Here is a 12,275-nt window from a genome sequence, read left to right on the forward strand (position 1 = left end):
TGTGAAATGTTCTACATTATGAAGAATGGCTTGTTTTCTTGCCTTGATCCTAAGTGAAGCTATTTGAAATGGGGTGTAGATCAATGTGAACGTATTAGATGAAGATTGATTAAAATAAAAATGGAACTCTGTGCCACTGAATATTAAATCCTCTGAGCTCATTTTCCTTTGGGATTTGTAAGATTGGTCATTAAAGCATGTTTGAGTGAACAAGTCACTCACTCATACAGAAACATGATGGTTACATATTGACAGTCATAATATATGTCGGAGATTCAGCCTTTTTATTCCAAACGGACTGGTTTCTATTATAATTTGAGTAATGCTTTGCTCAGCCATGCAAGTGACAGATATCTGGCCATTTAGCCATGTGCTTTTTGATCATGGATACCATCAATGAAAATAACAGCCTTGTTCTGTCCAAGTTTCTTTTATTGAACACAATTAACAGTGTAGGTTTCCATTTAGTGTAGGTTTCCATTTGATCGTTTGTCTAGATGTCCATGCAGCTTAGAACCTCAGAGGAGCATCTCTGCTGAGGTTTGGCCGATGTGCAAAACTGGTTCAAGATTCAGTGGTTCATTCAACCTCTTCCTCAGTCTTTATATGCAGGACTGTAGCTAAAAACTCTGGGAGCCCTGAGTGGGTTTTTTGCTGTATGCTTGTGTTTACATGCATGATCTTAAGTCAATTGTGCTTAGCACTTTAAAATGTGTTATTTTATCCGGCAAAGGACCTAAATGGTAAGCTCTGAGAAAAACCTGACAAAAGCCCTGTTTGGACGGTAATTGTTTCTTATGGGAATGCAAACTATTTTCCAGTATTTACAGGGGTTAGTCAGTGATTTTATTGCCAATCCGAATCCAGAATGTTAGTGTTTTTCTTCCTCCACCCACATAAAAAATCCCCAGCCAAATTACCTACTGTTTATACTAACACAATTGCTGTCTGAATCCACATCTCTGAGTTTACAAGAAGGGATCGATTCAAAATGAACTGTTTAAATCCTTTTTGACCACTGCTAAGCACCGTACAGTAACTGTTGCACTTTACTCTAATTTTCATGCAAAAAAGATATACACTTTTATTTTGCTGAAATACTGGAAAGTATTTACTAGAACAGTATTTCATCACCACTCCACCACAGCGAGTGGGAGAAGAAAAGCACATACACATTTGAAATGGGCCATTATTATGGCAGCAACAGGTATACAATACAATTTTAAAATATGCATTATATACACTTATATACATTAAAAATCTAACGCAAGCAGCTTTTATTTTTACCTTACACTCTTAAAAATAAAGGTGCTTCAAAAGGTTCTTCAAGCGATGCCATAGAAGAACCATTTTTGGTTCCACAAAGAACCATTCAGTCAAAGGTTCTTTAAAGAACCATCTCTTTCTTACCTTTTTGTAATCTGAAGAACCTTCTTTCGCCACAAAGAACCTTTTGTGAAACAGAAAGGTTCTTCAGATGTTAAAGGTTCTTTATGGAACCATTTAGACAAAAAGGTTCTTCTATGGCATCGTGAAGCACCTTTATTTTTAAGAGTGTATGTAAACAATAGGTTGCTGATTGTTGCTAATTTCGAAAAACGAAATGTGTTGTGCTTGGTTAGCTGTCCCCGGTGCGTTGTGATTGGCGAACAGCTTAGACGGTGCCTGGCATTCAAACTGCTTTTGAGTGCACGATCGCTTTTTAGTTTCACTTTCATTTTCGAGATTCGCGATGGCACGTACTCCTCTGTTTATATGGAGCAGCAGTACTTACCACACATTTTACAAGATTAGATGTTTTTATCAGTGGTGCTCAGAATCTACAAATCATTTGCCATCACCCTCAGGTCATCTCTCCTGCTTACACTGTTTATGTGGTAAGTGAAATTTTATGTACTGTAATGAAACAGGCAAACGTTATTTGTTTTCCGTGCCTTTCTGAATACGGATTCACGCTTCGGGCACACCCCCCACCTCCTGAAAAATAACTGCATTTACTATGTACAGATAAGTGCAACGGTAATGTATTGTTTATTTAAAAAATTCATAAATTCAAAAGTTACTGTAAATATGCATTGCTGTCAATTTTAATAGTTATTTATGAATTACTTTATGCATTACAAAACATGAAGCACTTCTTCGTCCGTCTTGTCTGATGCACTCAACCAAGCGTTCTAACCACGACCTCGCCCCTCCCCACCCCCACCCCGCCAACCATTTGAATTTCCATAGGGGAGTTATTTTAATGATATTCTAATGGGCCGCTTTGTGATATCACAAAACCCGGAAAACAATGCTGTAGTCCAAACAAGCCGTTCTTTGTAGTTCTTGAAAAGGGATTTTTTAAAAACTAACTATCTCCCTTTGGAGTGGACTTTGAGATTTGTAAGTTTGAAGATCTTTTTTATGCCCAAACATACACACTACACACTGACTAAATTTCAAAAAGTGAAAAAGCATAATAGGACCCCTTTAACTATGACATGAGATATAGGAATTAATCTGTGAAAACTGTTTATTAATACATTATTATCTAACAAACATGTAGTCAAGATGGTCATTATTATTAACATGAATTCTTATGACTCATTTCATAAATAAGGTTAGTTCTTGATTAGTACTGTAACGGGGCTGACGAGACGTGAGACGTGTGGATTCATCTGCAAGCTTTTATTAAATAGACGTGGTATAACAGGCAGGGTCGAACAATGGCAAACAGGTATAGTCCTAGGGCTAGCGTAGGTCACCGATCGGCAGACAGAATCACAGGGGCGAGACGAGAGGGAAAAATCCAGGAAAACAGGCAAAGATCAGAAACCGCAAAAACAGGCAAGGCAAAACAAGGAAAACACGGAGACTCGGAAAGGGGTACAGGCTAAACGATACTCAGCAGAGAATGGTGGTTTGAGTGGGTGTTATATAGTGAGTGAGGTGATAAGAAACAGCTGTGTGCAATGAGTGCAATCAGTGCAGTGTGCAAATCGTGCAATGAATGATGGGATATGTAGTCCGGGGTGCTATGCAACAGTTTGTGTCGTGCGAGAGTCAATGTAAAGGAAAGGGTGACCTCTGGTGGTGAATAAACGGAAGTCCATGGACCGAATTCGTGACAAGTACAACTATTGTGTGAAAGTGATTTATATAATTTAAAAATAAAAAATGTGATTTAAACCACATTGATCAGTTTTGCTCCTATTTTTTCGCCCTAAATTTGCTGTACTTGTTTAGCAAGGAGACAGCAGTGTAAGTGACTACACACTAAAAAATGTAGGGTTGTTTCAACCCAACTTTGGGTCTCATATGGACTAACCCAGCTGTTGGGTTACATTTTTTTATTACATTTTTAACCCAAAAGTTGGGTTAGTCCATATTTGAACCAAAGTTGGGTTGAAACAACCCCACATTTTTTAGAGTGTATGTTTACATGCACATCAATATTCCAAAGTTAATCAGAATTTGGCAATATTCCGATTCCCTGAATTAGTTTAAGAGATTCGGATTTCCATAATTCTGATTCCAATTCAAATGAATGATTGCATGACCTATTCCATTTATTGTGCGAGTCATTTTTGAAGGCTAGAAATGTTTGAGTCCTTATTATTAAATTATTGTGAAAAAGTAGTAACATTTTGCATACTGTATAAACATCATATTCAGAATATGGCTGCAACCTGAATATAGGTGTGCATGTAAACATAGTTTATAACAATTGAGATGTTAATTGAGGTGAAATATAAAACATGATATCTGAGGAAAACGAAGAAAAATCAAGGTAAATATCACTCATGGAAGAGATTTTAGACTCCAGTTATAATGAGAGTATTGATGAGAATCCAGAAGAGACTGAAGCTCTTCTGCAAGGCTTAAACAGTCACACGAAGCTGTATAAACGTTCAGTAACAGCTTTGTTGATTATAACAGGATGGGAGCATTCTAGTATTTGTCTTTTTTTGGTTGCTTTCGCTCTATAATTCATTAAAACTAGCAATAGTTTGTTTTCCATGCTGCTCAGAGGTCCAGAGTGACGTTGAGTGTTTAGTCACTGTTGATTTACTGATGTAAAACAGCTTTAGGAAATCATCTGGTTTCGTCGCCTGAACAGTAAATGAGCTTTTGTTTTCAGTGAGCATGAATAAAGCACCCTGGTTTGTTTTTCAACTGTCCCGATGCTTTCTATTTATGGAAGGGAATCTTCAAAGATAGCAATTTTTGAGGAGATCAAGAAAAACAGGGTCATATTATACAGATCTGGCCTCTGCTGTAGAAGCATGTGATTCTGTAAAAACGGATTCTTGTTATTTACCCTGCAAGTCAAACGTCTCTGATGCTGAGCTGGATTTGTATTACGTGTCCCTCTCACTTGTGTAAGTTCACGCTCCGTTACGTACCCAAACTTTGATACAAAACAGGAACAGTGTATCCCCGACCCAGTGGACCAAGCACACTTCAGAGCCTCAGCTGAGTCAATAGAAGGCCCCGTATTTTTTTAATGACACTTAAAGTTGTTTATGTGAACTAAGGCCCAAAATGAGTCTGGTCATAAGGCCCAGAATTCCGTGCCGAACACCTGTGGCACCTCACAGCGGGACTGGGACGGGAAACAGGTGGCAAACACAGTCTTGCATCATTTTGTCCATTCTCACGGTGGAGCACAGCAGGAGTGTGCTCACACCATAAATATACAGTAATCACATGGTTTAATATATAACGCAAATTCCTTTTGGTGTACACTAGTGATTTTCAAGCTTTTTCTCAGAGGTCCCATTTTTTTAATGCTTCCAACACATTTTTAATTTTTAAAACCTCTGTGATGCATATATCACACATATGTTTTTAATAGAACTTTGCTTCATTAGATTTCCGTGGACTAAAGACCAAAGATAGGCTAATGTTCAATTATATGGAAATATGTAACTATATATTGATCTCAAAAGACATAGTTTGTCTATTTTACTCATCTGCCACAAAAATGGCTTTACATTATCTTCATGTGGGGGCTTTTCTCATTAAAAATGACTTTTTATAACATGTATTTAATTTGCTTTTAATTTTATTCTTCTAGACATATTGGGCTTATTGTGCTTTTGTCATCACTTTTATATTCACATCCCAATTTATACTTGTAGAGTAAATCAAAATGTACATTTGACAAATTTATTGGCATATCATGTATTTAATTTGACTAATAAATTTCTAGAACTGCTTATGTTGTTATAATTTTTGTGAGGTATTTTTTCCCGTTTGCTGAAATATTTTGTCATTTGTATTTGAGTTATATTTTATGATATCAGAAAGCATCTTAGGCTCCTTGCGCCTTTTGTCATCACCTTAATATTCACAACTTATAAATTGATCGAATAAATCAGAAATGTAATCTGCCTCTAAAAATGTAGTATCCTTGAAAGTGTGTCTGTAGGCAACCAGAGTTGAGTATTAATTCTGGGCTTGTTAAATTAACAGCCCACTTAATTTGTAAGAACATTAGGCCCTTTACGGAGGTGTCCTATAACATGCGAAATGTTTTGGATGTGTAAGTTTTCAGGAGCTGTGTGTGGTCTGTTTGGAAACATCTTTCAAGCGGGCACAGCTTTGCCAAAAACAGCATTCACAGAAGCGTTTATGCGGGACATTGTTAGATAGGACGCCAGCCAGAGTTCTGTGAGTAAGTGAGCGAGTGAGTAATTGATAAAGAACCGTGAAAGAGGAAAATGAGACCTACTGCACTGTGGCACCATAGCATTCAACACACTTTCTAGCATCTAGCATTCGTTCTGCCTTGATGTCAGCTGCCTTCTAAAGCAGCATCTGAAATGAAAGCTCATTTTGAACACTGTTGATAGGCAACAAGTCCTCACGTATCATACAAGTAGTGCTTCTCACACAAAGACTCGAATTACAACTGATTTCAAGCAGGTTGCTAAGCATGTGATACTTTGAGCATAAAGTACAAATGCTAGGTAAAAGAGTTCATTTTCAGTAGTGATAAGTTAAAGTGATAGTTTTCGTTATTTGATGAGTTATAAGTATTTGTAATCAAGATTTCTCTCACTTTGTTCACCATCTTGGATTTCATTTTGCAGTGCATTCTGGGTTTGCATTCTCTGTGAAAAATGCATGCAATATCAACCCAGGCTCTTTGGAAATACGTGCCTGTGGTGACATTTCTGCAAAATGATGTTATGTTGTTTCTTGCACTTTTCAAAAAAATGTCCAGTGAGTGGTGCTAAAAGCATGTTCATTTTTGTCCAAATCAGATGAACGTGAATCAGGCGACATTTTACTACGTTGATTGCGGTATGTATTGCAGCAGTTCGGAAATGAACGTACCACCAACATGAAACCCTACCCTATACCTAACCAATAGTGTTAACAAAAGCAAATTTGAGACCAAAAAAAAAGCATTTGCTGAAGAAAACATGTAATTTTAGCTTGATGCTACAAGTGCAATGCTGTACCAGGTGCGCTACCGAGCAACTTTACTATCTTTGAAAAGCCATACATATGGAACTCTTTATGCGTTGCAAATACCAGGCGCTGACGTCATAACATAGTATTGTGCAAGGAACTATGAGGAAATAAGTGTTTATTAATCCATAGTCTGCCCCAAAATTTTTTTAAAAGAAATAAAAATTGTTGGTCTTTTACTGCCTCTAGTGTTCATTTCAGCTGGAAACTGCTGTGAATTGTATATACACAGTAGGTAAGTTTTTGGAGTTTTTCAAAAATATAGTTAGAGTCACATATTTCCAATGATTTTCAATATTGTGTGATATTGATTTCGAATTCAGCAAAAGGAAGGCATCTTAGGAGGCATAATAATGCAGCTTACTGCCAATCTTTTATACCAGGCTTCACAACTTGGGAGTGCTTGTGATGCCTACAGAGGGAGCTTACTAGGTTTTGGAACAGAGCCAGCAGTGACATCTGCTAGTAAGAGCCCTGGGAAATGCCTACTGCCCAGAAGTGAAATCAGCTTATTTGCTCTGTACTTGGTGAAGACACCTCAGAGTCGTCTGGAAGACCTCTAGACTCTGTAATTATGCAGGCAGCAACAATCTGAATCAGCGAGGACTGTACTGGCCACTGCTGGTTTTGCTAGATACAGCTGCACAAAGACTTTCACAATCACTTTACTGGCCCTCATATCCTGTTCAAACTCTCTTCCGATGGCTGCGGATATTTACATGCTCCATTTGTAATGCTGAAAATATTCAGAGGGATATTTTCCATATATAGTTCCTTGGTTTCCAGAGATTTTGACTTATTGCTCTAGATACTTTGAGATATTTTAATATGGTGGTATTATTTTACTCTTACTGAACAACATGTGAAAGAGCGATATGGATCATTGCATGGGTGGTTTCAACATACTATAGTACATACAGTTTTATGTTGGGGATTGATGTTATTTGGAGAACAAATGGTGACTTGGTGTTCATAAGTTATTTTCAATTCCATTCCTACTGGATTTAATACAATTGTAATTACAATGCTTATACCATATTGATGTTCCACAAACAAAGTATTGAGAAATTGAAAATTCTCTCATCATTTACTCACCATCGTGCCATCCATAAATGTATATAACTTTAACAAACCAAACAAGATTTTTTAGAAAAATAAGGTCCATTCAGTGCATGTATAGGTGACCAGTACTCCAAAAAGCACATAAGGACAGTATTAAAGTATCCATATATGTCTTTTGAGGTGGTCTAACTGGTTTGATCTAATTAAGATTTCAAATTTCAAGATAATCAAAATGTAAAGCTGCTATTTTGAACTTTCCTGAAAAAAGTACCCCAGTTTCCACAAAAATATGAAGCAGCACAACTACATTGATAATAGTAAGGAATGTTTTTATGAGCATGTGACACTGAAGACTGGAGTAATGATGTTGAAAATTCAGCTGTGATCACAGCAATCAATTACATTTTAAAATATATTCAAATAGAAAACAGTTATGTTAAATTGTAATAGTATTTCACAATATTGCAATTTTTACTGTATTTTTAATCAAATAAATGCAGCCTTGGTGAGCATAAGAGGCTTTTAAAAAATTGACACTCTAACATTCACAATCTCTGCACAAACAGTTGTCCAAGAAAATAGCTGAAATTACATTTGAAATTCATAGTTGGGCAATGACAACAATGAGCACATTAACATGGTTGTCCAGTGTCAGAAAGAGAGTGAGTTTGTGATTAAATCCAAATTATGACTATTTTTGAATACCCTACACTAAACGTATTAGTGGGAATTGACCTTGACCTTTTAACATGTGTGTCCTTTTTGCCCCACAGGTCATGGAGGAGACAGATACTCAGATTGCATGGCCTTCCAAGCTAAAGATCGGTGCCAAGTCAAAGAAAGGTAAGACCTGGTGTCCCACATCTGAAACATGGTCTGCTGTGCTGAAGGTGTGTGTGTGTGTGTGTGTGTATATATATATATATTTATTTATATACAATGTGCGTGTGTGTGTGTGTGTGTGTGTGTGTGTGTGTGTGTGTGTGTGTGTGTGTGTGTTTCTTAGCTGTGGTGCACTAATTTCAGTCAATCAGAATGAAATCAATTCGATTTGAGATTCTGAAAGTTCTGTACATATGAACCCTGAACTTTGCAATCCAATTCACATATTTGTTTAATAAATAAATGTATGCATTTAGCAGAGATCGGTGCCAAGTCAAAGAAAGGTAAGACCTGGTGTCCCACATCTGAAACATGGTCTGCTGTGCTGAAGGTGTGTGTGTGTGTGTGTGTGTATATATATATATATTTATTTATATACAATGTGCGTGTGTGTGTGTGTGTGTGTGTGTGTGTGTGTGTGTGTGTGTGTGTGTGTGTGTTTCTTAGCTGTGGTGCACTAATTTCAGTCAATCAGAATGAAATCAATTCGATTTGAGATTCTGAAAGTTCTGTACATATGAACCCTGAACTTTGCAATCCAATTCACATATTTGTTTAATAAATAAATGTATGCATTTAGCAGTCAATTCTATCCAAAGCGACTTACAGTGTATTCAGGCTATACATTTTTTACCAGTATGTGTGTTTCCTGGGAACTGAACCCATGACCTTTACACTGCTAACGCAATGCTCTACCACTGAGCCACAGGTAAACATTTACACGTGGATTACATCTATTCTGAGCAAGATTTCTGTGCATGTGCAATGCCCAGTTGCTGCTTTCAGAACTGGAAAAAGCCACTGAAAACGTCACCATATCTACTGCAAGCAAAATTGCCATTTTTGCCTTGATGATGTGCCTGAAAAAAATTTGACATACCCGTCAGAAAAGCTTTTTAGCAAATATGTAGTAAACATTCAGGGTACGTTTACACAACAGCGATTGTACTAAAAATTTTTTTTTCCTTTGCCTTTTTTTAAAGTTTTGTGCACAGACGACAACATTGTCGAAACGATCCCCGTTCACATGGATCTGTAAAAATGCTGTATTATGCATTGCCAGGCCTGTAGTTGGCGGTGTCGCTTTGTAAAGAAACACTACGCACCAGCACACATAACAATGGACTGAGCACGTAATGCATATGCATATGATGTCACAGTTTTTACACATTTTTCATAGTTTACACAGAGACGATAATATTATTGTTTTCAAAAACTTGCCCTTTTTAACCTGTTTTTAAAAGTTAGCATTTTCAGGCTTCCAAAACGCATTGTCGTGTAAATGAATGACCAAAACGCATAAAACATTTTCCATTTTTAGTTGAAAACGGTGTCGTGTAAATGGCTCCTCCACTGACCAGTAAGATGCAGTGCATTAAGAAACATACATATCAAGTCACTGTATGTGTGTGCAAGCTATTTTGGAATCTGATTAAGAAAGTAGTCAGATTCAAGGGTTTACGTAGCGAAAATGTTCATGTTAAACAGATTATTTAAGATTTACACCGCCCCTTTCAAATAGATCAAAATTTCATTCAGTTTACATGAATCAATCAATCTGATTATAAATGCATTATTTGATTGCATGTAAACGTACCTACAGTACTGTTTAGCATTCAACACTCTTGCTCTTGTTTCACTGGAATTTGTCTTATCGAAGTGTTACATAAATGGTGTGCTTGCAAAACAACATTTTCAATGTCTTCACATAGTCATCACTGACAGTATCTTGGCTTCAGGGTCAGATGGATCCTTCTAGTAGTATCTCAGCATTGGCTACCCTGATTATGGGTGTCTTTTGTCTAAGTTATCGTAAGAAGAGGACAACTTGCGCTTTGGATTATCAGCCCTGTTTTGACAATATGTTTGTTTGGAATATCATCATATTTGCAGTGTTTCAGTGGATATTCATGAGAGGTTTGCACTGGGCTGCTTCATTTGTTTTGCAATCTTCAGAAACTTCGGTTCTTCCTTTTTACCGCTGTACCTATTAAACTTTGGCACATAACTCGACCTGAACTACTGCTATAGAAAAATTAATTATTTTGCAACAGGAAACTGAATGTGGAAATCGAATGATTAAATCATGTGGCTTTTTGAGAAGAGGTGCACTATTGTTTTTCTAAACATTCAGACTTACAATATTTGACTCTTTTGACTTGGAAAAGTAAGCAACCACCCAGAACAGCATGCACTCACTGCAAACACAAAGCAGTTTGTGAGAAAATGTAGAAGTCTTGTTTATAGTGGTTTCTCATCTGAAACATTTAGCTAAAATGTTTAAAGGGTTAGTTCACCCAAAAAAGAAAATTCTGTCATTAATTACTCACCCTCATGTTGTTCCAAACCCATAAGACCTTCGATCATCTTCAGAACAAAATTTAAGATATTTTTGATGAAATCTGATGGCTCTCTGACCCTCCCATATACAGCAAGGTAACTACCACGTTCAAGGTCCAGAAAAGTACCAAGATGATCGATCAAAACAAAAATAACAACTTTATGACGTCATTACGCCGGATCTGGGTCAGCGCCGCCACGCGCTCGCGTCATGATACTGTCGTGAACGCGCGTCCACAAGTGACGCAGTAGAGACGAAAATGTGGAATAAAATCGTTAATTTTGTTTTCTTTCCGCAAAAAAAGTATTCTCGTAGCTTCGTAACTTTACAGTTGAACCACTGATGTCACACGGACTACTTTGTCGATCATCTTGGTACTTTTCTGGACCTTGAACGTGGTAGTTACCTTGCTGTATATGGGAGGGTCAGAGAGCCATCAGATTTCATCAAAAATATCTTAAATTGTGTTCTGAAGATGAACGAAGGTCTTACGGGTTTGGAACAACACGAGGGTGAGTAATTAATGACAGAATTTTAATTTTTGGGTGAACTAACCCTTTAATGTTAAAACATCGAGCAGAGGTTTTTAAGATGTTTATGACTTATGTGAATTTGCTCTTTTTAATAGATTTTGACTACTTGCATTACCATTCAAAAGTTAGGATAAATGCAGCCTTGATGAGGATAAGAGATGTTTTCAAAAATATTAAAAAGTTTTACCAACCAAATTTTTAAATAATAAAGTGCAAAGTACCAAAAATACCATATTACATGTATTTTGGACCTGCATACCATTGTTTTGACATGTACCATGGCACTACTATGATTTTTTGAAAGTAACTTTATTCTTGGAATTAACTGGTAAACCAAGAAGCAATTGCAGTACCATGGTATTACCATCTGAAACATCACTGTACCATGGTACTTCCACAGCACTTAAGGGTACAATTCAATGCTTTCCAAATGATGCACTCTTTCACAGAGGTCACAGCAAAATACTGGTGAACTTTGCTGAGCGTCATTTGATGCTGAAATTGTTTCTAAGCCAAAATGTCAATCAAATAGTTCTTGCGCAATTATACAAGTGTATAATTTCTCTTTAAACAGTCATGTTCATGTAATAACGTCGCAATCAAGAGGACGGAATGCAAACAATGACAACAACAGCTTGGCCATTCCAAACAAATATCGGATCAAGTTCATATGTGCTAACAATATGTTTTCAGGGTCACGGCCCAAATCAAAGGCCATTCGCATTCCTGCGCGTAGTTTATGTTGGCTAGCTGCCATGTGCATTGCCTGCACTGGCAGAAATGTTACATAATCATTTGCGGTTATTTGGTGAACGCATGCAGCAAACATCCCAGCTAATTAATGATGGAAAACACATGCACGGTTCTGATATGTGGACCGCACCAGGCCCGGCTTAGCCTGTGTGGCCTTCAGGGATCTGCTGTTTCCTGCGGATCTGTCTGCAGCTTAATACGACATTTAAGAGGTGTTGATCCTGCGCAACAGCTCTGGA

General features: G+C 37.2%; 1 protein-coding gene across 1 annotated transcript in view; it reads left to right on the plus strand.

The window, feature by feature from the left end:
* LOC107596591 (protein bicaudal C homolog 1-like) overlaps nucleotides 1-12,275 on the plus strand; it is an 85,329-nt gene that overhangs the window by 28,175 nt on the left and 44,879 nt on the right. The window contains exon 4 of the mRNA XM_016287348.1: nucleotides 8,301-8,370. Coding sequence (XP_016142834.1) covers nucleotides 8,301-8,370 — 70 coding nt within the window. The remainder of the gene's footprint in view (nucleotides 1-8,300; nucleotides 8,371-12,275) is intronic.

The sequence above is a fragment of the Sinocyclocheilus grahami genome, unplaced genomic scaffold (assembly GCF_001515645.1).
Source record: "Sinocyclocheilus grahami isolate Dianchi unplaced genomic scaffold, SAMN03320097.WGS_v1.1 scaffold221.1, whole genome shotgun sequence".
NCBI classification, from domain to species: Eukaryota; Metazoa; Chordata; class Actinopteri; order Cypriniformes; family Cyprinidae; genus Sinocyclocheilus; species Sinocyclocheilus grahami.